The 26,395-nt window shown below is 43.5% G+C and overlaps 1 protein-coding gene across 1 annotated transcript in view; it reads left to right on the top strand.

Moving 5' to 3' along the window:
- dhtkd1 (dehydrogenase E1 and transketolase domain containing 1) overlaps nt 1–23,193 on the top strand; it is a 37,693-nt gene extending 14,500 nt beyond the window's left edge. Inside the window, exons 9-17 of the mRNA XM_061721007.1 lie at nt 595–679; nt 772–911; nt 2,169–2,319; nt 2,397–2,503; nt 14,992–15,156; nt 16,185–16,267; nt 16,349–16,512; nt 22,299–22,384; nt 22,479–23,193. Of these exons, the coding sequence (XP_061576991.1) occupies nt 595–679; nt 772–911; nt 2,169–2,319; nt 2,397–2,503; nt 14,992–15,156; nt 16,185–16,267; nt 16,349–16,512; nt 22,299–22,384; nt 22,479–22,580 (1,083 nt within the window). The 3' untranslated portion in view covers nt 22,581–23,193. The remainder of the gene's footprint in view (nt 1–594; nt 680–771; nt 912–2,168; nt 2,320–2,396; nt 2,504–14,991; nt 15,157–16,184; nt 16,268–16,348; nt 16,513–22,298; nt 22,385–22,478) is intronic.
- The last annotated feature ends 3,202 nt before the right edge of the window (nt 23,194–26,395 follow it).

Here is a 26,395-nt window from a genome sequence, read left to right as displayed (position 1 = left end):
TCTATCTATTAGTTATAACTGGGGGAAGATTTTTTTTTTAAATTATGCACTTCGAGAAAAAAGTCGAAATGTCGAGAAAAAAGTCGAAATGTCGAGAAAAAAGTCAAAATTTCGAGAAAAAAGTCAAAATGTCGAGATTAATGTTGAAATGTCGAGATTAATGTTGAATTACAATCTCGAGAAAAAAGTCAAAATTTCGAGAAAAAAGTCAAAATTTTGAGATTAATGTTGAAATGTCGAGATTAATGTTGAATTACAATCTTGAGAAAAAAGTCAATGTTGAGAAAAAGTCGAAATGTTGAGAAAAAAGTCGAAATGTTGAGAAAAAAGTTGAAATGTCGAGAAAAAAGTCAAAATTTAGAGAAAAAAGTCGAAATGTTGAGATTAAAAAGGAAAGGAAAAAAAGAGAAAAAGGAAGAAAAATACGAAAAAAAAAAGAAAAAAAGTAAAACATTTTTGAAAAAGCTCCAGGGAGCCACTAGGGCGGCGCTAAAGAGCATAGAGCTGTAGAGTCGCAGTTGCCGACCCCTGTGCTAGATTGTCTTGTGTTGGCACTGTAGCACGGAAATCACCTTTTTTTTATTTTGAAATCAGGCCCGTTTGCAAAAATTGCAAGAGGGAACCAAACTGGACTGGTCGACCGCAGAAGCCCTGGCCTTCGGCTCCCTCCTCTCCCAAGGTCCATCCACCAGCACATTGTTTATTACAAGTTACAGGGTTGTGTTTCTGTGTAGAAACGGACGTGTAAAGTTGAGATGCCATTCCTTACAGGCTTTAACATCCGCATCAGCGGACAGGACGTTGGGCGAGGCACCTTCAGCCAGCGACATGCCATGGTTGTGTGTCAGGAGACCAACGACATGTGCATCCCCCTCAACCACATCAGCCCCCAGCAGACAGGTTTCATGGAGGTAAGACCCCGTGTGGACGTAATCTGTGGATAAATCATGGTATAACTAGGCATGTCCCAATCAGGTGTTTTTGGACCCGATCCGATTCCGAATCATTTGATTTTGAGTCCCGATCTGATACTTTCGTAACACATAAAAAAGATGATCAAATGCAAAATAAACAGATCCAGGTTGTCCCCTATTTTTATTCACCTTATTTTATCATTTTGCACTTAAACAGAGCAGTTCTCTTCGAGGTAGCTTGAACAATCAAGTAATAATAGTGCAACTGTGTCTTGCCATGACCAACCATGGGCTATCTGGAAAAACCTAAACCGTTTGCGGGTCGGCGAAGGACGCTGCAAGGCATCCATGAAAAAATAGAAATTAACATGCTCTGATGCATGCGTGCAGGGGTAACCCCTGCCGCTCGCCTGAAAATAACTGGGGTAGGCTCCAGCAGACCCCCGTGACCCTGCAAAGGATAAAGCGGGTATAGCTAATGGATGGATGGATGGATGATGCATGCGTGCGTGGGGAACCACAAACAATGGACCACATCATGAGATGCATATCTGCCCCACAATGCACTGGAGATGACCTGGCCGAACCCAACACTGCTGCACTCGCCTGCGCCACCCATTGGAAGGACATGGTATACAGGACGGCCAGACACGAAGAAGAAGAAGTGCAACTATTAACTAATAAAAGTGCAAATTTAAACATGAATTTTAATTAAATAAAAACAGCAGCTCAACTTAAAATACCCAGCAGTTATGTGAACAAATAAAAGTGCAACAGTGTCGTAAACTAAGGCCAGTAATGTCCTTTTTAGACTGAACTCTTACTTCTTACTGTCTTTTCTGGCTTAAAGAATAAAACATTTGTGTTTGAAGTGACCTACAATCTTCCTCACGGCAGAAGGGTGTCCATTACGCTGCCCTCGTGCACGCAAAGCCTGTGGCGTTTTTCTCAAGAAGACACAGACGCTTCGTTCGGGTTTCGGCTTTGTAACTTAAATTGTATTTATTTACCTCGGCTGTAACACTGCTGTGCGCAGATCACCAGAAACAAACACCTTTATCTGTTTGATGCTCTGATCGAAAATAATGAGAATAAAAATATCTATCCGATCCCTGATCGGGATGCAACGTCCGATTTCGATCAGGCCAGATTTCGAATCACGTGATCGGATCGGGACATCCCTAGGTATGATTAGATGATTTATTCTGATGTCATATATTGTGATTTGGTGTGTGTGTGTGCGTGTGTGCTCAGGTGTGCAACAGCCCGCTGTCGGAGGAGGCGGTGTTGGGATTTGAATACGGCATGAGCATCGCACAGCCCAAGCTTCTACCCATCTGGGAGGCCCAGTTTGGAGATTTCTTCAACGGCGCGCAGATCATCTTTGACACCTTCCTCTCTGGAGGTGAACCTCCGACCTGGCAGGAAATGGCTCACGTCGTCTTAAACCGGTCACAGATATTGGCAAACGTTCCTTTGCAGGTGAGGCCAAGTGGCTGCTACAGTGCGGGATGGTGATCCTGCTGCCTCACGGCTACGACGGAGCCGGGCCCGAGCATTCCTCCTGCCGCATGGAGCGCTTCCTCCAGGTCTGTGAGAAGGGAACGTTCAGGTCAAGTTTTTAGGCTGCGAACACGGTGTTGCTTTGTGTGAGTTTACAAATGACACCTTATTTCACCTGAGACACTCGGTTATTATCACAACGTCTTTAGTTGCCTCAATTTGACAGCGTCACTGTGGATTTAGACTGAAAGTGTCAAAAATCGCCTGTGGTCACTCAGGACGCCTCGCATCGCGCTGCTTGCCAACGCCTGTCCACGCCTGACGCTGCAGAACTGGAGGGAAAATAGTGTATATAGCCTATATATATGTATGTATAATGTATATGGGTCAATGACGTGATGCCTATATTTTCCGAAAAACTGATTTTTTTTTTTTTCAATTTCAAAAAAGGTTTAAATGGATAAAAAAAAAATACCATATATATATGACCAACCTTGTCCCACATATGGACTCACTTGAATTTTACAAAAAATACTAGTTATTTGGGATTTTGTTGTTGTTTTAAGCGTCAAAATGTCATGTGGTGCGACCGTCCGACCATGACTCTTGTAGGGCTGGGCGATATATCGAGGATAGCCGATGTATCTCGGCTTCTACTCTGTGCGATGTACAAAATGACTCTATCGTGCATATTCGAATATAAATTTTCACGCATTTTGCTTTTAGCCGCGGGCATTAAATTACAGGCTTTTCTCACTCTCTCGTCTCGTCTCTCCTTCTCTGAGACTTAAACAAGCGCACCCTGTTACACATAATAATAATAATAATAATTCATTTTATTTAACGGCGCCTTTCATGTCACCCAAGGTCACCTTACAGAATAAAAACAAAACAATACAATAAAGGAAATACAATAATAATAAAGTAGAAATTATAATACATACACACATACACAATACATACAATCAAGGGGCAACAGTACAGATAACAGAACAGTATGGTGGGAGGTAGTGTGTGGTGACCGGTCAAAGTGAATGGGCAAGTTTAAACAGGTGAGTCTTGAGTTGTGTTTTGAATGTGGTGATGGAGTCTATTTGTCTTATGTGTCGGGGGAGGGAGTTCCAGAGTCTGGGTGCCGTACAACTGAAAGCTCGGGCACCCATGCTGCTAAGGTGTGAGGTGGGAGTGAAAAGAAGTCCAGCAGAGGTTGAGCGGAGGGTACGGGAGGGGGTGTATTCTTTCAGTAGGTCACAGAGGTAGGTGGGGGCTAGGTTATGAAGGGCTTTGTGGGTGAGGAGGAGGTTTTTATAAATGATACGGTATTGGACTGGGAGCCAGTGGAGTTGGATAAGAACGGGGGTGATGTGGTCAGATGACTTGATGCGGGTGATGATCCGGGCGGCCGAGTTCTGAATGAGTTGTAGTTTGTTGGTGAGTTTGGTTGGGAGGCCAGTGAGGAGTGCATTACAGTATTCGATACGGGATGTGACGAATGAGTGGACCAGAATTTCGGTGCTGGATTGGGACAGTGCTGGACGAAGTCTGGAGATGTTGCGGAGGTGGAAGAATGCAGTCCGGGTGATGTTATGGATGTGAGGTGCAAATGAGAGTGTATTGTCCAGAATGACGCCGAGGCTCTTGACGTGGGGGGAAAAGGGTACCGGGAAGCCGTCGATGATGATGGGAGGGGCGGGAGAGGGTTGTGACTTGGTGAGGGTGGATTTGGAGCCGATGAGAAGAGCCTCAGTTTTATTGCCGTTGAGTTTTAGGAAGTTATTGCTCATCCAGGTATTGATGTCGTGTAGGCAGGTGGTGAGGGAAGCGGGAGGAATGGCAGCGGTGGGGTTGGAGGAGATATATATCTGAGTGTCATCGGCGTAAGTGTGAAAATGGACCCCATGGTGACGGAGAATTGAACCTAGGGGTAGGAGGTAGATGGTGAAGAGAAGTGGACCCAGTACTGACCCCTGGGGGACACCCATTGTGACACCCGTGCATCCGGATTTATGGTTCTGTAGTTGGACAAACTGTTGACGGTCAGTGAGGTAAGATGAAAGCCAGGAGAGTGCAACACCAGTGATCCCAATGCCAGCCAGGCGGTCCAGGAGTATTGGGTGAGAAATGGTGTCGAAAGCTGCGCTGAGGTCCAGGAGGATGAGGATGGTGAGTAGGCCGGAGTCAGCTGCACGGAGGAGGTCGTTAGTGATTTTAACCAGGGCTGTTTCAGTGCTGTGATTGGGGCGGAAACCGGATTGGAAGGGTTCGTGGAGTTTATTTGAATTTAGGTGGGACTGTAATTGTGCTGCTACCACCTTTTCCAGAGTTTTGGAGATGAAGGGAAGGTTGGAGATGGGCCTGTAGTGATTTAGGTCAGATGGGTCTGCACCTGGTTTTTTTAGGGTGGGTGTGATGGCAGCTAGTTTGAGGATTGGGGGAACAGTTCCAGTGGTGAGGGAAGAATTAATTATTTTGGTAATCATGGGGGAAATGGATGGCAGACATGCTTTGACAAGCAGGGTGGGTAGGGGATCGAGCTGACAGGTGGTGGTTTTGGCTTTACGAATGAGTTCTGAGATGGTGTGTTCTGATACCGGAGTGAAATTGGTGAGAGGACTGGAGAGGGGTTGGTTGGTGGTGGTTATCCATGGTGGGTCATTTGTGGAAGAGCGTGTTGAGGCCAGTTGATGGTGAATGATGTTGATTTTGGAGCTGAAGAAGTCCAGGAAGGCGGTGCACTGGTCAGTGGAGATGTCTGTAGGGAGGGTTTTTGGAGGCTGAAGTAAGCGGTTGACGGTTGAAAAAAGGACTCTATTGTTTCCTGTGGCAGAATTAATGAGGTTGGAGTAATATGATGATTTGGCGGTATTAAGTGCATTTTTGTAGAGCTGAAGGTGATCGGAGTACATTTGGATGTGCACAGTGAGTCCGGTCCTTTTGCAGAGTCGCTCCAGTTGACGGCCTGTGGATTTGAGCTGGTGGAGGTCAGGGGTGAACCAGGGGGCAGAGTGGGTAAATGAAACTGAGCGGGTTTTAAGTGGAGCCAGGGCAGTGAGAGAGGAGGAGAGACAGTTATTGTAGTGTTGTACCAGATCGGGAGGGGAGGAGGATGAGGGGGGATTGGGGAAGGAGCTGATAAGGGTAGAGAGATCTGTGGGGTTGATGTGTTTGATGTTTCTGAAGGAGATGATCCGTTGTTCTTTGACTTTGTGCAAATGGGTGTGGATGTCATAAAGAATGGCTTTGTGGTCCGAGATGGGGAAGTTCATGATAGTGAGGTTGGCGGGAGTTATGTCTGTGCAGCAGATTAAATCGAGAATGTGACCTTTGCTATGTGTTGCGAGGTTGACGTGTTGTGTGATACCAAGGCAGTTTAGAAGTGATGTGAAGTCGTTTGCTAGGGTGCAGGATGGGTCGTCAATATGAATGTTGAAATCGCCATGGAGGATAACAGTAGGGGACATTGTGCAAACAGATGTTAACAGTGACGAGAATTCAGTAAGGAAAACAGCGGAGGGTTTTGGTGGTCTGTAGATGGTAATGATGATGATGGGTTTGGGTCCAGAGAGTTTTACAGCTAGGCATTCAAAGGAGGAGTGTTGGGGGACAGTGAGAGCAGTGACTTTTATGTTTTTACGGTAGATGAGAGCCAGCCCCCCCCCCCTTCCAGTAGCGCGGGGTTTACTAAAAAAGGAAAAGCCAGGTGGGGTGGTTGCATTTAACTGAGTGAAATCATTCGGCTGTTGCCACGTCTCTGTGAGGCAGAAAATGTCCAGAGTTTTGTCGGTGATGAGATCAGAGATGAGAAGGGCCTTATTGGTTAGTGATCTGATATTGAGAAGACAGAGTTTGAGACAGGTGAGTGGTATATATGCAGCTGCTTTGGGCAGGGGAGAGAGTACACTGTGATTGACAGGATTAATATGGCGGTCTGTGCGGGGAGGGGGGCGTGGCTCCTTGAAAGTCACGTGGAAACGGAGGGGTCTGACAGTTATAATGGTATCGATTGGGCGACCGACAGCAGGGGGTGTAATGACAGCAGGGGCCTGTAGGAGGAGCGATTCACAGATGGCAATGGATGTAATGACAGCAGGGGCCTGTAGGAGGAGCGATTCAGAGATGGCAATGGATGTAGTGACAGCAGGGGCCTGTAGGGGGAGTGATTGACCGAGGGAGGGGGGAGAAGAAGAAGGCACTGGTGGCACGGGGGAGTGGGCGTGGCATGTAAATAGTCATGCATGAGTGTCCTGTATGTAGTCAATGGTGTGTACAGTGCGCTGTATGTTTTTTGTAAGCATGCGGCTGCCTAGCTTGCTCGGGTGAAGTCCATCGTGCCGGTAGAATGAAGGGCGGTTCCAAAATAAATTGAAATTGTCAATGGAATGAAAGCCATGGACACCGCAGACAGCCTGGAGCCAGAAGTGGAGGTGAAGGAGGCGACTGAAGTTCTGTTCACCGCGGCCCAGGGTGGGCAGAGGGCCGCTGATGAAGACTGATTTTCCACAGTTTTTTAACATGGCAAACAGGCTGTTGAAGTCCCGTTTCAGCACGTCGGGGTTACTCCGGAACACATCGTTGGTCCCAAGGTGCAGGATGATACGATTAATCGAGTGGGGAAGTGTTTGGAGTAAACCTGGAAGTATTTCGATCATTTTTGTGACTGTGGCCCCTGGAAAACAGTGCGTGGAGGCGTTGAAAAATCGCCTTTTCCTGATTATGGAGTCCCCCACTATAGCGGTGGTTGGGGGAAACAGGGGGGGAGGGGGGCGGGGCGGCAGGCACTGGTCCTCTGTTGGAGGGGACCTTGACGAGGTTGTAGGTGCAGCTGCGGCCACTTTGCAGCGGGGTAGATCACTGGAGCGTCGCGCCCTGAGAGCAGCTTCCTTCACAATTTTGCGACGGGAGGAGGAGGTGGTCACAGACCGGGACGATGGAGGACCCGAAGCAGACCCACGACCCCCTCGGGCTGCTGGCAGCGAGGCTGTGACGGGGCTGGCTGGAGGAGGATGGACAGGTTGAGGGAAATCCTCAAGGCTCAGGATGTTGTATTTGTTTCCCAGCTGGAGCTCGCAGGGGGGAGGGGGGGAGGAGGGGGGCGGGTTGGGTGTTCCTCGCTTTTTCCCATTGACTGTGGGCCGTGCCGTTTGGATAGGGGTGGACGTGAGGGACCCGAGCCTCGGGTTCGGGTTAAGGGTGAAAGTTGCCTCTGAAATTCGGCTTTTAGTCACCCATTTTGGCTTCGGCTTGGCCCCCTGCAAGAGCCATGTGTCTCCAGCCAGGGGATCCGGGTGTGAAGCAGAGACTGAGGAGGCTAGCCTGGATGTAGCTGTGGGGACAGCAACAGTGTGGGGCGGAGTGACAGGGGCTGTCCGATCAGCTGGGGCGACCGCTGCGGCGGGGGAGCCGGCATCAGGCGGCGGGAGAGTGGAGACCGGATCAGCTGGGGCGACCGCTGCGGCGGGGGAGCCGGCATCAGGCGGCGGGAGAGTGGAGACCGGATCAGCTGGGGCGACCGCTGCGGCGGGGGAGCCGGCATCAGGCAGCGGGAGAGTGGAGTCCAGGTCAGCGGGGTTGGCAGGAGGACCGGCGCCCAGAATAATCACTGAGTCCAGGCGAGTCTCTTCATTCCTGATCCAGTGGAGGTTGGAAATGCGCTGCTCCAGCTCTGCGATCTTCTGGGATTTGCGGAGGCAGCTGTCGCAGTCATGAGGGGAGGTGAGTGGAGCCATGGGGGAAGATGGGGTAGCCTAGAAACCAGAAAACAGAAACTACGGCAGCAACTGTGTTTGGCGTGAAGTCACTTGCTTTTGATGCGGTTTACGTGTGCTGTACCGCTCAGCTTATGAGTTCTGAAATGAAACTTACACGCGTGGACTCCAAGAGGAGTCCGCGGCGGTGTGTGGGCACAGATCGGGTGGGTTTGGATCCGGTAGAGAGCGGGACTTACCGGCACGGGCCCAAATGCTGGGCCCGTTGAGGTGAGTGAGCTCGGTGGTAGTGGTAAGATTTTTTCCCACGCTGTCAAAAGCGCTGCGTTCACTGCTGCACTGCTGCTTCCGCGTTCTGCTTCCCGCGTTCTGCCAGAAAACAAAAACTACGGCAGCAACTGTGTTTGACGTGCTTTTGCTGCGGTTTACGTGTGCTGTACAGCTCAGCTGATGAGTTCTGAAATGGAACTTACGCGCGAGGACTCCAAGAGGAGTCCGCGGCGGTGTGTGGGCACAGATCGGGTGGGTTTGGATCCGGTAGAGAGCGGGACTTACCGACACGGGCCCAAGTGCTGGGCCCGTTGAGGTGAATAAGTTCAGTGGTAGCGGTAGGATTTTTTTCCCACGCTATCAAAACGCTGTGTTCACTGCTGCACTGCTGCTTCCGCGTTCTGCTTCCCGCGTTCTGTTTCCCGCGTGACGTCAGCTCAGGACATGTCAGTCACGTGCTGTCGTGTGTGCATCATCATTGGCCCCCGACCAGCTGCAGGTGTCAGTGCTGCTGTCCGGGAGCGCCACTCACTTCCTCCGCTTCAACTTTACTTTAACTTTCCCAAACTCGGCCTGTTTGCGCCGTGAGCTCATCTGCGCGGTTGCTACGCGCGGCGGACTCTTTTCAAAGCTAACCGGCTTAGTAAAGACGGGAGGGGATGTTTTCTCCTCGCACGACGCGAACGGCTCTCTCCGAGCCGAGGAGCCGCTTAGCACTACACGCGCAGCCAAGCCTTTAGGCTGATTTATGGTCCTGCGTCACACCAACGCAGCGCCTATGGCGTAAGTGTGCGTCGCCGCGTCCCCTACGCCGTAGGTTCTGCGTCGATTTAACGCGGAACCATAATTCAGATTTTTCTCTTTCAGAGCTGAGAAACGTCACCTAGTGTTGCTTAAATGTGGCCACATGAAATCAATCACTATCATTGAAACAAAGTCAAACAAGGCTATATGACGTCATATTTCTAACAATAAGTGAAAGTGATGCAAAGTAAAGGAGGAGAGGATGAAACATTGCAGTCCCTGCACCTACAATTTAATATAAAGGTGCTCTAAGGGGCCCCTGCTGCTCAGAGCAGCTCATCCTGGTAAAACCTGGTAAAACCTGGTGAAACCTGGTCATCCTGGTAAAACCAGAACCAGAACATGTTCTTAGCAGATGTTCTTCAGACGGGGAGTCAGAGATGCAACGTGCACTTTCTATTTTGAAATTACACTTTTTATGTTTGTGCCACTCACTGCTTAGTAACTGTTTAATAAATACAGTTTTGGTAAATTTGACTTATTCCCCCTTTTTGCATGAAAGTTTAAAATGAGCATATATTAATGCAGCATGAACAAGAATGTTTTAATTTAGACATATAGAATCATCATACTGGTGTGATTGTAGGCATCAAAGTGTTAATTCAAGGCTAAGGCAAAATATTGAGATATATATCGTGTATCGTGACATGGGCTAAAAATATCGAGATATTAATAAAAGGCCATATCGCCCAGCCCTAGACTCTTGTTTTGAAAACTTATTTGAAATCACACTAAATGTTTTTAAATCAATCTTCTGCCCTATCTGGCATGATTTCCGAAATGTCTTGTAGTGATATAAGATTTATACACATTTATATTTATATTTCCATCATAATATACAAACAAAGTTTGACTGATGTCCATTTTATGAAATATCATGTGACGCGACCATTAAAATAGCCATTTTTGTATAACACTGAAAACTTGTAAAAAAAAAAAAAAAGATGTCAAGATGTTAAGGAAATTAATTTATTTTAATATGAATCATGGTTCCAATTCATCTTGACAAAAATCACTTAATTTCAAAGTTTTACTATGAATTTGTGTACACAACATTCTTAATGTTTGAACTACTGCAATAGATATTATTTTTTTTATTATTTTAAAATTGACCTGTTGAAAATCCTTATTCGTCATTGACGCATATATATATATATATATATATATATATATATATATATATATATATATATATATATATATATATATATATATATATGCGCTCTCCTTAACAAGGTTGGTCTGCGGATCAAGCACGTTTTTTTTTTTAATGATTTTGCATTGGATCGATGTAGCAAATAAAACTGTTCAGACCATAAAGGTCCTTAACCACCAGTTACGTGTTTCACATGAGCAGAGTTCAGGTTAAAACATTTAGTTCAGGTAAAACGGCAGTCAAATCAGCAAAAATGTCAGTTTGCTGGGTAAAATAGATGAATTCCTGATAAAATAAGTTTGTTAGTGCACAGCTATGCTGATGTTTGCATGTGAATGAGTGTACGTTTGTGTGTAGACGAAAGTGCATTGTAGCTTTGGGAATCCCGGTCTGTGATTGGACGCTGCCTCGGCGTCGCCGCTGCTGCTCGGTTGCATAAAGGTGAGATTCTCTCAACTTCAAATTGACGCTCTGGGGGCTTCCATCGTGCCGCTCCCGATGCTTCCAAGGCCTCCGACGCCTCTTGCAGTGCACTTTCATAGACAATGAATGTCAGCCGGGCAGCCGGTACGCTTTCGGTGTGAATACACGGTCAGTCTCTCGCAGGGCCGAGGAAACTGAATCCAGTCACTTCTGCAGCTGTATGAACATCGGCAGTGGTTCACTTCTCCTCTCCGTCACCGTTCCCCACGTTAAACTTTAACAAATTCCTCAGCAGCTGCTTAATGATTAACTATAAAACCTTGTCACGGATGTTTAATGTTGAACTTCAGCCAGAGGCCAAAAGTTGTTTTTTTCACTCCTGTCCATGGCTCTGAAACGAGCTCCTTGAAGCAACACACAAGTGAGAACTGATATTAATTCATGCCTGGATTATTTAAGTGAGTGGTTTGTAAACTGTAGTCTCCTTCTCGAGCTGCACAAGGGGAGTGGGTGGATCCCAGTCGCTGAATAGACCTTTGAGGGGCTGAAGGCCCTGACGGGAGGCTTTTCCTCTCGCCTGTATGGAAGAGCAACTCTCTGGAAAGGCTTAAAATCTGATCCTCTCATGTTTCCACCTCCCCGGGTTGACAAAGAGGTGTTAAAAAAAGGGGAAACAGCTTGTGTAACCGGATGAGAAGTGTGAGAATTTCTAACTTTCTGATCACGTCGTACGTCTGCAGCACCTTCACAGGGCTGCAGAAGAAAACAGAGGGAACCTTTATCTGCACCGCGCATTACTCTTCTTATTCACTCTAGGAGATGCAGAAATGGGAAAAACTTCTGAGTTTACGAGAAGAAGATGAAACCAGGCGCCACATGTGGTGCGATGTTAGAACGACTGAAGGAAACAGTTGAACTGCATCCTTTCATGTCAAGTTAGGAGCAAAATAATTTATCAGTTTGACAATAACATGGTATGAAAACACTGATTAAAGTTTCACAAAGTAACGCGAACACATAGAAAGCTGATGGCATCATTCTCTTCTCGGCCGTATTAAACACTTCACATTTGTGAAGACAAACGCGTCACATTTAACGGCGGCGACGTTGAGTTGCACTTTCCAGAACATCACTCTTGTTTTAGGGTTTTACTGTCCTGCTCGTATGTAAAGACCAAGACGTTGGTGGCACACTTTTACAAATGTTACAAATGTCAGCAGGGAAGAGGCATAAAGAAAAAAGAAAAGTATTATTTGTACTTGAGCAACGTGCAACTGGCCACAACTATTATAAATGAACCAATTTAGGAAATATTTCTGGAAATAGTGTTGTCTTTTTAATTTTTCTTGAACATCTTCACACCCCTTGAAAGACTTTCTTTAATATTTGGGGTGTTTAAGTTAAGTTAAGCAAATTATTGGAAGACATACAAAAACAAAAAAAGGCCAGTGAGTGTTAATCTGATTGGACAAATACTTATTGCCATTCAGAGTATGAAGCAGTACCCCCTCCGACCAGGAGGGGGCAGATAGATCTGCTGCCCCTGACTGTGCTGTTACTCTCTCACTCCTAGTAAATTTAACCAGACTGATGCATTTACCTGGTTGTGATATGCTGCCCCCAGGTGGTCACATGTGGTATTTGGGCATAAAGTGGCCTTAAAATAGATATTAAAAGAAGCCTTTTTTTATTAAATGTTTAACAGATAACACGAATAAAAAAAAAAAACACATCTGGTGCTCAAGCATTTAGATTCAAATTCTATTTGCACAGGTGCTATATTTCATTTCAGGAGTCACATCTGACACTTAAGGTAAAAAAATAAATACATAATAAAAAGATAGAATAATGGGACTCCAGTGTGTATTATTATGCATGCTACACATTTACCGGATTAAACAAAAGGTGTGTCAAACTAATTATATATATGCCTGATATTTGCAGGAAGAGCTCTCACTTGTGTCTTTCCATTAAAGAAGCTTTTTTAAAGCAAAAAACAAAGAAACAAACAAATCCTTCGGTCCCAAACCTTCATGTTTAGGTTGTATAACTTTGTTCCCAGACTGCTTTTAATTAAGACCATGAAATAAACTACAAGGAAAATCTCCTGGTGTTACTGCCACTATTGACCTCAAGCACTTAAATTACAAAGGAAATCATACCTGATACCAATATTCAAAGCTTGATAACCAGAAGACCTTTCTGTGTCATTTAAGTGGTCTCATCAAAAAAATCCAGGTTACTACTAAACCTCTGTTAAAAAGCATTTATGTTCATCAAGTAAAGGAAGAACTTGGTATTTAATCAGACGCACAGAAAGAAAATCCTTAGATCTCACACCTTGTAAGGATTCATTTATCTTAAATTCCAAATGGGGAAAAAAAGCAGTTCTGAAAGTTGCTTCATCACAAGTGGTCATTTAACTCGCAGTTTGGACGCTTTCTGGAAGCGTGATCCAAAGTTTAGTGACAGAGACCGACTCGCCGTGCAGAGATGACCAGCCAGTTCCTCTGCTGAGGTGTAAAACATCTCCCAGATGTAACCTGTTGAAGCTAAACGTGTTTAAGAGGAGGGTTTTTCTCTTCCCTCTGCAGCACTTTGAAACGAGTTCAGTGACTCTGGGAGCCGGTAAAGGCTCCACTGATCTCTGTCGCTGCTGCCTTTAACACCCTTTATATGTCCTCCGAGTTTTTTAAATGCAATGAAAACCAGATTTAGCTATTTCCTTCATGCGTTGTTTGGCGCTGAGCTCGCTGCCACACCGAGGTTTAAATAATAACAAAACAACCTTGTTTGTTGAGATGAACTATATTCCTAGGTTGTGTTTCTCCCTCTTTTTTTTTATTTTTGTTTTCCCTAAACAAGATCATTTCAGTCTTTTTTTTCTGCACAGATGTGTCAAAATTACATTTTTACTTCTCCAAAACCGACTGGATTAAAAGTCTGCATGAAACGCTGCAGAAGTGTTGCCTGAAATGAAAACAAGGAAGTGAAGTAATTATTGAAGGAGTGCGTTTTTGATTAAAATGACGAACATTATTATACATTATTCACTCTCTACAACAAGACCATTACTTGTGTGTTCTTGTGTTCGTATTTGGAAGTAAATAAAATTATAATTAAAACAAACAAATATGGTGTTGCTTAAAAGTCCGATATCAGCAGCAGGTTGTGGTTTCATCCATTCATGAAGACGATTCCCTCTCTAGTCTGAATTAAAGGGGACCTATTATGAAAAACAGGTTTTCTCTTGCTTTCACATATATAAAGTGGTCTCCCCTCAGCCTGCCAACTCAGAGAAGGAGGAAAGCAACCAAATTCTGCAGTGTCTGTACAGCCGCCCGGATGAGCCGTCCAGTGTGATGTGGATCTACGAGCTGTTCAGATTCTGCTCCCTTTCGTTACGTAACGACGGGAGCGATGCGTGAAACCACGCCCACAACTAACTCCGTCGGCCGGAGCTTCCGCCATTTTTTCATAGTGGTGTATCGCGTCATTCAGGCAGCCAATCAGCACAGAGCCTCATTATCATAGCCCCGCCCACTCAGAATCCCTCATAGATAATGAGGTTAGAGAATGGGAAGATAAAGACATGGATCAGAGGCTGAATTTCTAATTTATTTAGCAAAAACAGTCAAAAGCCTGTTTTTAAGACATTCAAGGCCTGTTTAAAATAGGTATTAGATGCCATAATAGGTCCCCTTTAAATTATACAGGACTGTCTCAGAAAATTAGAATATTGTGATTTTCTGTAGTGCAATTACAAAAACAAAAACGTCATACATTCTGGATTAATTACAAATCAACTGAAAAATTGCAAGCCTTCTATTATTTTAATATTGCTGATCATGGCTTGCAGCTTAAGAAAACTCAAATATCCTATCTCAAAAAATTTGAATATTCTGGGAATCTTAATCTTAAAATGTAAGCCATAATCAGCTATATTAACATAATAAAAGGCTTGCAATATTTCAGTTGATTTGTAATGAATCCAGAATGTATGACATTTTTGTTTTTTAATTGCATTACTGAAAATAAAGAACTTTTATCACAATATTCTAATTTTCTGAGACAGTCCTGTAATTCACAATCCTTCAATCTGCACTTTCATCAGCACTGAAACACGATTCCTTTCTGTGTGAACTCCAGCTTTACGTGTAAATGAGCTGTTGCACATTACCTGGATCATTACCCTTTTGTGTTTTTTTCCTTTCAGATGTGTGACAGTAAAGAGGAGGGAGTGGACGGCGACAACGTGAACATGTGCGTGGCCAACCCCACCACCCCCGCTCAGTACTTCCACCTGCTGAGGAGACAGATGATCCGAAACTTCCGCAAACCTCTCATCGTGGTCGGACCCAAGATGCTGCTCAGGTTTTCCGTAAGTTTCTATATAAATGTAAAAATATTCTTACATTAAACTCACTAAAACTCCTGTATCCATCTTTAATAAAACCCTATATAACATACTGTATAGAAGTATGGGGACACACATTTAAGACAATCACAAAACCAATATTCTTACTCCAAAAAAAAGCAGTGCGACTCATGAACAAAGTTGGATACAAGCACCCAACCAACCAATTATTTATAGACACAAATGAGCTCAGATTCAATGAACTGGTGGACTTCAAAACTGCACAGCTTATGTTCAAAATCAACAAGAACATGCTGCCAGACTGTATCCAAAATATGTTCAATTTAAGACAAAGCAATTAAAACCTCAGAGGGTAGAGCATATACAGGAAATCAACAATCAGAACCAACACCAAACTGAGATGCTACAGTGGCAGCGGTGGATGTATGGAATAAGTTGGAGAGGGATTTGAAATCAAGTAAAACCTTAACCTTATTTAAAAAAACATTGAAAAGAAGGATGATTTCTCTATACCAAAGTAATAAGTGGTGATGCTGACTATGTTGATTTGAGTATTCATTTAATTGGTGATTTGATTTGATTATTCAAGGATGAAGGAAACATGTAGACTGCAACTTTTTTTTCTTTCTTATTTCTCGAGGAATCTTTGTTATCCCCATGGAGGCAATTTGTTTTACTGGCAGTCTTATCTCTTACTTCTTGCTTTTATTTCATTTCTTTAAATTATCCTTTTGTTTTGAGGGTAGGCAATGAATAAGCTTTGCTTCAGCCTACACCTTTTTCGGTCTAGATGTTATTTGTATATTGGAAACTTGTTTGTGATGTTTTCTTTAAACAGTGTATTCGCTTCCTGGTTGTCACTTTTATTTTTAATTTTGTAAAAGCTATTTTGATGTTTGTCTTATTTGTTTTGTTTTTTTTGTGATGTCATGACCGAAATAAACTAAACTAAGTGCCGGAGACATTTGAGATCTCCAGCTCGGTGTATCCAGTACGATACGGTGACGGAGTGATGGTTGTGTTCTCCCCAGGGCGCGGTGTCCAGTCTGACGGAGCTGGCTCCAGGAACCAGCTTCAGACCGGTGCTGGGAGACACTTCTGTCGCAGCTAAAAGGTACCGGCCCCGAGACGACGGCTGCTCTTAAACCGTTTGAGTAAACGTGTGCAGATTAACCCGAGAGCTCTCGTCCTGCAGCGTCCAGAGGGTGGTGCTGTGCTCGGGGAAGCACTACTACGCCCTGCTGAAGCAGAGGGAGGCGGCGGCCAACCAGAGCACGGCGCTCGTCCGTGTGGAGGAGCTGTGTCCCTTCCCCCTGGACGCTCTGCAGCAGGAGCTCAAAAAATACCCCGATGCCAAAGGTACGGTGGCCCCCGCAACCTCCACTCACAACCTCCACCGTCGAAGTCTGAATGTGGCTGGAATCAACACGAATGAAGCTGTAATTTCTGAGAAAACAAGGCTGCAGAGTCGAGGACATTCACTTTAATCTTCGTAGCTGTTTTTTCCCGGATTAAATCGTCAAACGTGTCGCACCAACACCGATCCGACCCGCTACAGAGACTTTTTCTCTATTCTATCTATATTTTTCAAGGTGACAAGCAGAGGTGTCAAAAGTATTCACATTCATTACTCAGGTAGAAATATAGATACTAGAGTTTAAAAATACTCCTGTAGAAGTTGAAGTATCAACTCAAGTTTTTTTACTCAAGTAAAAGTATAAAAGTACCAGTTTCAAAACTACTTAAAGTATAAAAGTAAAAGTAATGTAAGGGGGAAAAAAGCCATTAAGGCTAAAGGCCATTGAAAATGAATGCATCTTAGTATAATGCAAATACATTAAAGAACCATATATGTGTACTATTGAGCATTAACATGTGTTTCAGAGAGCAGACGCGTACAAACCAATAGACGAATCCGGCGACCGGTTTGTGTGCGCCGCCATCTTGCGGCGGCGCCATCGCTGCGGTGGCAGGTGTCAATCTGCCACCGCAGCGCTGTTATTGTAACCTGACGCTCTACAGCATCATTATAGCTGGATTGATGATGTTAGACAGTGGCCTTCCATAAATAATGAAGGTATCTTAAATTAATGCTGATGTTAATTTATAAATAATGATTTGTTTGAGCGATAAGCAGGAAAGAATAGAGGAATAGGGAGATAAGGGAGTGTATGATTAAACACTGTAATATAGCTCTCTCCACCTCCTCTCCTTACGAGGCACGTCTGCACAATTAAATATTACCTGTTTATGTTTTGTTTTATTTTAGGTATCCAAGAATATTTTATTGATCGCCTGGCGTCCGATGACGAAAAAAAACGCAATTACAGGTCTCTAATCGAAGGGCAGAACTATCTCAGCTCCGGATGATACAGAATACATACATACATAACCCCAATCTGCAGATAAAACTAGTTTGTTGAGGAAAAAATATCAACTCTATTTGTAGCTGCAGAAGAAAAAAATAATCTCACGAGGAAAAGAAAAATATTGCTCACGCCATCGGAGCCTCTTCAGCATAAAAAAAAAGAAAAGAGAAGTAAGAGTAATAAAAAAGATGTAGGCTACTGTATGTTGTTATATTATACTAATTTATTGAAACACATGGCGAGTCAAACATTTACCAAAGCAGCTGCCAAACACTAAATAAGGTAGTAAGACGGTGGTTCTGCAGAACTGCGGCAGTAAATCCTCATCGGAGCTTCATTCTTTAGTAGTGATTTCATATGAACCCAAACCGTTAATAATCATTATTTTCTCCATATACCGCTCCCTGGCTTCCTTGTTTAAGGTATCCAGGTAAATTCCAGTTCCTTTCCAGCAGTTTAACATCTTTTTTTGCGTTCCGTCTGTTCACTTGGTGAAACAGAAAAGTAGTTTTGAAAGTCCCTCCCGTCTTCATTCACTATCAAAACAAATGCACGTGACGGGACAGGAGTGTTCCGATGATACAAATACATTAAGAGAGCCTGGCAGGGAGCGGAGTAATAGATCCATACGTATATGTCTATGGGCTGGAGCGGAGGAGCGGAGCCGCCACCGCAGTAATGGCGGCCGCTCGACTTCCGGGTTTCGCCGGATTCGTCTATAGGGTGTCGGAATGGTATTATGTTTATACTTCTCATCCAACCACAACCAAATTCACTCTATCCGGATGGTGCAATTTAACTGGATAGTTTTTTTTAAAGGCCAAAATGAAATAGAGTAACGAGGCTGTTTTTAAAATGTAAGGAGTAAAAAGTACAGATAATTGCGTGAAAATGTAAGGAGTAAAAGTAAAAAGTCGTCTGAAAAATAATTACTCCAGTGAAGTATAGATAACCAAAATTTCTACTTAAGTAAGGTAACAAAGTATTTGTACTTCGTTACTTGACACCTCTGGTGACAAGTATCTGTATGATAAGGGAATCTTGAAGGATACCTGACTTTTATGGTTGGGGTTAAAGAAGGTGGTGTACTGACGCCAAAAGATACATTTCATATCATCAGTTTGTGTTTGAAAAGTCATTTCTGTTCTCCGCAACGCGCAGATTCAGAAGTATCAAGAGAAACCCTCACAAAAGCAGGAGTTATAGAAAGTTAATTTGCCTTGAGCAGATCTCAGGAACCGTCAGTATTCTGGCACATCAGCGTGTGTGTAACGTATTTAGATTATGAGCTCGACCAAACTGCCCTTCACTGCAGAGTCTCCATCCCACACCTTTGAAACCATCGTCCTCACACTGTGGATAACTCAACATGTGATAGCTTCCTCTTTTCTTTTTTTTTCAAGGTTTTCTCAGTATGATTATCTCCGTTCTTGAGGAAACCATCTCCTGCCTCTCATCATTTGTACATATTCAGATTGATTAATTTGTTAAAGCACCACCAAAGCCACTTCCTCTTACCTCTCAGATGCTAAAGTTCAGATGAGAAGAGCTCTGAGTCTGATGCCGCCTTCTTTTGTACTGTGGTCTCACATCGTCCACGCTTTTTAATCAGTAAAAAGATCAACGTGAGAAAGGTCGCAGATTAAAAACTCCATGTCTCGCAAGAGGATGCGAGACATTGATCATTTTTACAGGTTCAAAAGGTTGTTTACATTTAAATGCAACATGACATTATTTACAGCAAGTATTAGGAAAGTTGCACTCACAGACTGATACTGAAGCTCTTTGTTTTGACACTTTGATGCCAAATGTGATAAATTGGCAAATGGTTCACATTTATATGGTGTCTTTTCCTCTTTCTCTGGGCTCTAATGATTTAATCTGTTTAAGTGGTTTATACTGCGTATGGAGCACTTTAACTCATATTGGTTGGAGTGGGCGGGGCTTCAGCGACACGTGTTTGGATGAGCAGTTTTATTCTTAGCAAATCCTCAAAGTTCAGCTTTGACTTCAGGTTTCTGTTGCATTGTTTCAGACCAACGCAGTGTAGAAAACCAGTTTCAGTTCGATTGGAAATGATTCTGCTTGAAGGAAGTCGAGGAGTGTAAACTTTCGTTAAGGGAACAAAAGGATGTGAATCAGAGCGGGTTGGAGTGAGAGCCGATCACAGCTTTGCAGCAAATAGAAGTTAATGTTCCCACTTGGGGACTAAACATATGTTGAAGAGAGATGCTCATTTTAACCCTGTTCGTGGTCCCACGTGGCGTGGAGGAGCTGCGGTCCGGCTTTGCAATGTTACAAATGTACGCAAAGGTTTCTTTTCTGCTATCATATGGATATAAATAAGGATGTTGTAAAAAAGTTGTAAAAAAAATCAGGGGGAATGGTGGATTTTATCATATGGGGACAGATCATTTGTGCTGATTACAAATAATATAATATAATACAAATAATAGCACTGACCAAAACACCTGCAGAAATACTGCAGGAATGACATAGCAGCAGTTAAATGCAGCCTTCTGTAAGCTTTAAATATCCACTGGGCTTACATCTAATACATCAAAACACAACAATAAAAAACTGTTTTCTGAACTTATCAATATGACTCTGTCCTTCACAGGATAAGTAAAATGGATCACTGCAAAAACTCAAAATCTTAACAAGAATATTTGTCTTATTTCTAGTTAAAATGTCTCATTTTAGTAAAAAAAATCTCATTACACTTAAAACAAGACTCATCACTGGAAAAAACAACAATTTCACCTGTTTCAAGTAGAAACTTAAAATAAGTAGAAAAATCTGCCAGTGGAACAAGATTTTTTTGCTTGTAATAAGAAGATAAATCTTGTCCCACTGGCAGATTTTCTACTTATTTCAAGTGAAAATCTACTTGAAACGGGTGAAAATTGTCAAATAATTTATTTTTCTGGTGTTATTTTTCTGGTGATGACTCTAAATGTTGAAATAGCTGTAAAACCACATTCATTGATGAAATGACATAAGGGATGGAAAGGGGGGATGATTTTGACCATTTTTATTTCAGGGGGGATGCCATCCCCCCTCATCCCCCCTCAACTCGAGTACTGGATGCGCGGTATCAACATGAACCCTCTCGCAGGTGGGTAAAAATCTCTTCTGAGACCCTCTGAAATGTTTACCCCGGCTGAAAATGGTACCATTTAAAAAGTTAAAACAGGGCCCAAACCCCACTCCCCCACATACACACATCATCATCATCATAATAAAAATGTAGAGTCAAAAAAAAAAAGAGTAGCACAGAGAGACCAGAGACCCCCCTGCTGCACCAGGGCATGGTGGAAGAGCTTAAGAACTAAAACTAAATCTACCATAAAATGATAAGAACATGATGTAGTATGAAATGTATAATAATAAGAATAATAATCATTAGAATAAAATGACTTTCTGACATCATCTTCCTGTCACCACCAGCTCGTTATAGGCAAGGCAAGTTTATTTGTATAGCACAATTCAACACAAGGTAATTCAAAGTTCTTTACATCAACATTAAAAGCAGTTAAAACAGTAAATAACAAATACAATGATAATAAAAGGGGTAAAATAATAAAAAGCCCAAGTTGTTAAAAAGTAAGGGCAGTAGAGAACAGCAGGTAAGTATTTAATTTAAGAGTACGCTTGAGTAAACAGTAATGTTTTTAGCTCTGATTCAAAGGAGCTGACAGTTGGAGCAGACCTCAGGTCTACAGGAAGTTTGTTCCACCGGTGAGGAGCACAATAACTGAACGCTTATAAGTCCGTGTAAGTCAACTACCAAATAATCAACAGATGCAAAGGGAGGAGAGTTGGTGGCCTCTCCTTCACTTGCCTGATTTGTGACAAAAATCCAGGTAGCAGGTTATTTCTGTGGAACCCTGGGAGGTTCTTTCGATGGCTAAGAGGGCCCCGACTTCACAAGTGACGTACATGTTTAGTATGAACTCATCAGAGGTGGGTAGAGTAGCCAAAATTGTACTCAAGTAAAAGTACTGTTACTTCAGAATAATATGACTCAAGTAGAAGTAAAATAATTCATCCAAATAATTACTTGAGTAAAAGTAAAAAAGTGCTTGATGAAAAAACTACTCAAGTACTGAGTAACTGTTAAGTAAAGTCTGATTTATTTTTTTAACACAACCATTCAAACAGACAAAAGTACAAAACAATCATCTTCAGGCAAATTAAATCAATAAAATAATAAAATAAATTAAAATTAATAAAAAATAAAGTCAATTCAAGTACTTTAATACATATAAATAAAATAACAGAATAAAAAAATAAATTAAGCACAAGTAGCACAAAATGTCAAGCCTTTATACTTTTCTTTTTTAACCAGGCAGAACTAGAACAAGCCCATGAACTCAGAGAAACTCTGTGTGTGTTTGAGTCTGTGTAAATGTGACAAAACATGCAAAAACAAACATTTTTCCCAAAGAATCACTCAGTGACGTCATGAGATTGACGCGTACGTGGATAAAGGGATAAAAGAAAAGTAACGAGCTCAACGTAGCCTAATGTAGCGGAGTAAGAGTAACAGTTTCTTCTTCACAAATCTACTCAAGTAAAAGTAAAAAGCATAGTGATTCAAAACTACTCCTAAAAGTACAAAATTTCCCCAAACTTACTCAAGTAAATGTAACGGAGTAAATGTAACTCGTTACTACTCACCTCTGGAACTGATCTATGGGGTTGCAAAAATGAACGTGTAAAAACTTGCCTTATGCCGTCGGTTGTGATCATCGTTTCCTCTTTCAACCACAGAGTTCGTCTGGAGTCAGGAGGAGCCTCAGAACATGGGCCCCTGGTCCTTCGTGGCCCCGAGGTTCGAGAAGCAGCTGGGCTGCAAGGTAAGCCGAGTCCCAACTCTCAAACATCAAAAAACCTCATGCTCTATAAATGACTCGCATCAAACCCACCGACCGTTTCCTGTCACCTGGTCAGCTGCGGTTAGTGAGCCGGCCCGCCTTGCCCGCCCCCGCCGTCGGGATCGGGACCCTCCATCAGCAGCAGCAAGAGGCCATCCTGTCTGCTACTTTCTCCTGAGACTGAAGGAAAAACGGGGAGGTTAACCAGGACATGAGCACCGTTGCTGCATCATGTCTGCCTGCTGCTGAGGCTGCTGTGACAACGGCACGCCGGACATTTCAGGACGTGAATGTGTGGTTCTCAATCAGACATGCAGCTTAGTCATAGAGAAGAGTGTTAATTTTATCAGAAGACTTGAAGTTACATGTTTTAATTGTAGTGTTTGTGTGTTTTTTGAAAGGAAGGTCTGAGTTCCTGTCTGCTCATTTCTATCTGTGTCGCCTGTTTTTGACGTTAGAGGCGCCGTGATCGAGGCCTTAGAGTGGATGTTTACACCGGACAACTCACAGAACAAGCCACTGGGATACGTGAAACTGTGGTTTCACGCTCTGCATCTCAGGAATCAGAGGGATTCAGTCTCTTCATGCACTATTGGAAGAAAGAAATTATAAGAAACTGTCAAATATCTCGGGTCATTTACCGAGAAACGTGTCCCGGTGAAACGTCTGCACGAACAAGTCATCCGTATTATTTAATCACAGTTCAAACTGAGATGGGAATTCAAAATAATAGCATTACAGGAGAATAGTGTAAATACAACAATGTTTTCCAATAAACTGATTTTGATGTTTGTGCCTCGTGTTTCTTTGATCCGTAGCTCCAGAGGTGAGACGCCTGGTGGTTGTAAAGGGAGGGTTTACGACGGCCCCTCTCATCGTACGTCACCTGAGACTTATCGGACATACACAACAGTATCCATCGGTTTGAAGTGAGACATTTTAGTCGGCTCTCGCTGAGATTCAATCCAAATTATCTTGTAACAGTTTCACATCCGTCAGATGTTCTTTGGTGACAAACTTGTGAGTCGTAGCCGCTGACGAGACCATGGAAAAGGTCGGAGTAACCGTCTGCGTTGCTCTTCTGGGACATGAAGAAATGAGTCACTGACTCAAGATTTCCTTTTTGTTTTTCGACAGGTTTTTATTTAAATTTTTATTTAAAAAAAACAGGCTGTTTATTCAGACTGAGTGAAAGATGAAAACAACTAGAAGCAAAATGCATGTATTGATGTGTGGTTAATTGCAACAACACATCATCAGTAGGGTAAAACTAACCTGTCTCACGACAATCTAAATTTGACATAGTTGATGCCTGTTATTGATGTGGCTTAAAGAAACTAAAATTTAAATAAAAGGTAAATTTGCCATAACATCAATATGTTGTGGCAAATGTGTAACTAAATGAAAAAGGTTGTTTATCTTAAAGATGTTGCACACCGTCTTGGAAAAAGAAGCTTAAGTGGAGCACTGTTGACTGGTTTCTTTCTTCTTTGCACGAGGTGTTTTACAAATATGGTTTATTTCCATGAGCTGCCGCTTCATAGCGGAGGAGGCATTTCAGGAGGCTTTTTTTTTCTTTAGCTGCGATATGTAGCTTCTGCCACTAGATGTCTCCACAACATTCGTATTGTACATGGTGAGCCTGCTGGACTAAAAAATAGCTACAGGTGAACATCTGAAGGAAACTGTATTTTTTGATTTTCAGCTCAGCAGAATCCCGATCTGATAATTAGAGGACTGACGATGAGAAAAAAAACGGAAAACAGATTAGAACTTGACGTATTTGTGTCTGATCTACAGTAATGGGCTTTAGTGAAGCCATCGAGCTGATTGAGGGGGTTATGGAGCGTTACGTTTACATTGGGAGTCAAAGCTCGGACTAACAACCCGTCCAAGTTGAACGTTCCCACGTGCAAAGTTGGAAGGTGAACTTTTTCCAAACATTGAACAAACTGAAGCAGCTGCTGTTGATTGCTATCAGAAGCGACTGATTCCTATCAGCATTGCAGCCCTGCTACTATTGGCTTTGTATCCACCAGTGGTCTTCAACCCTGGTCCTCAGGACCCCCTGTCCTGCATGTTTTAGATGTTTCCCTGCTTCAGCACACCCTGATAAAAATGACTGTGTCATTAACAGACTTGTGCAGACCTGGATGACAAGTTGATGATGACCATTAATTAGAATCAGGTGTGATGATGCAAGGAAACATCTAAAACATGCAGGACAGGGGGTCCCGAGGACCACGGTTGAAGACCACTGGTATACACTGATATCCATCCATCCATCCATCCATCCATCCTCCCATCATTGCTCCCATCCAGGATCATTTTTCCCGGTCCTCTTCGTGGGAAACCCAAGGGTCCATCCTGGACCATGTCTACGTGTCCAAATTCTTGATCGGCTGATTGACTGTCTGTGTTAATCAGTGGGCAGTGGCGCCTCCAAGGGGTGGCCTGGGGTGGCCACGCGCCCCCCCTACAAATATGCTGGCCACCCCACTTGCCTTAATAAAAAAAATAAAAAAAACAACACTTGCCAGTCACTCGAGATTCTATCGTCAGTTATGCGTTTTGGGCCAAATGCATATCAGTAGGCGTTTCGTTAAGTATTTCTGAGGCTGTATTCTAAACAGTATAATAAAATCCTGTAATGACGGCTTTTAGTCTTGGTGTCCACCCCAAGAATTTAAAGGGGACCTATTATGAAAAACACGTTTTCTCTTGCTTTAACATATATAAAGTGGTCTCCCCTCAACCTGCCAACTCAGAGAAGGAGGAAAGCAACCAAATTCTGCAGTGTCTGTACAGCCGCCCGGATGAGCCATCCAGTGTGATGTGGCTTCTAGCCATTCAGATTCTGCTGATTTTCGTTACGTAACCAAAATGCAAACCACCCCCACAACTAAACACCGTGTCCTAACTGCATGCGAGCGTCTGACTATCAAGTTGCACTGCGTGACATCGGACGCTCTCTGTCCATCTCCCTCCAGCAGCTGCCACTTTATGGAGGTTTTTGTAGTGAAATGAGGAGGAATCATAGAGATAACTTCTCATTTCAACTAACTGGATCAGCTGTTCCTCATCCACGACCGTTTCCTACAGCGCTTTCAACCGGCTTTCAACGCGAGCGACAGGAAGAAAATAGAAGCAGGGCGTCCGACAAATGTTCAGCTTAAAATGGCGCGTCGCATTCCGCTGCGCAGCGCTGCATCGCTGCGACCAGTTAGGACAGTCCAATAGAAAGTAAAGCAATGGAATAGATTTTGTTGCTGACACTCGCTCGCATCGCATGCAGTTAGGACACGGTTTAATAACTCCGCCGGCCGGAGCTTCTGCCATTTTTTCGTAGCGGTGTATCCCGTCATTAAAGGCAGCCAATCAGCACAGTGCCTCATTATCATAGCCTCCCCGCTGTCACGTCTTGGGGTAAGGTGTGGACCCAAACGCAGGAGAGCAGGAGGCGGGAGGCAGGAGGCGGCAAAAAATAGGATTTATTTAACAAAGGCAAAAACAAAGCGCTGCTTGGCAGGATCCAAAACAAACTAAACAGGGATCAAAAAAAACTTGAGGAGGCAAAACGTGGCAGGAAACATGGGGAACAAAACAGTACGGTCCGACAGGGAACAAGGGAATGACAAGACCAGATATACACAGGGGATAACGAGACACAGGTGCAGACAATCAGGGCAGATGGGCCACAGACGGGGCAAAACAGAAACAGAAATGTGGGGGGAATGTCAAACCTTGACACCCGCCCACTCAGAATCCCGCATAGATAATGAGGTTAGAGACTGGAATGCTAAAGACATGGCTCACAGGCTGAATTTTTAATTTATTTATCAAAAACAATCAAAAGCTTGTTTTTAAGACATTCAAGGCCTATTTAAAATAGATATTACATGCCATTATAGGTCCCCTTTAACTGGCCCCGGCACCCCTATGAAACATGAGGCGCCCCTGTCAGTGGGACAGACATGTAGTGATGCTGCCGGC

The sequence above is a fragment of the Cololabis saira genome, chromosome 5 (assembly GCF_033807715.1).
Source record: "Cololabis saira isolate AMF1-May2022 chromosome 5, fColSai1.1, whole genome shotgun sequence".
Lineage (NCBI taxonomy): Eukaryota > Metazoa > Chordata > Actinopteri > Beloniformes > Belonidae > Cololabis > Cololabis saira.
This window is presented reverse-complemented; position numbering and strand designations above follow the sequence as displayed.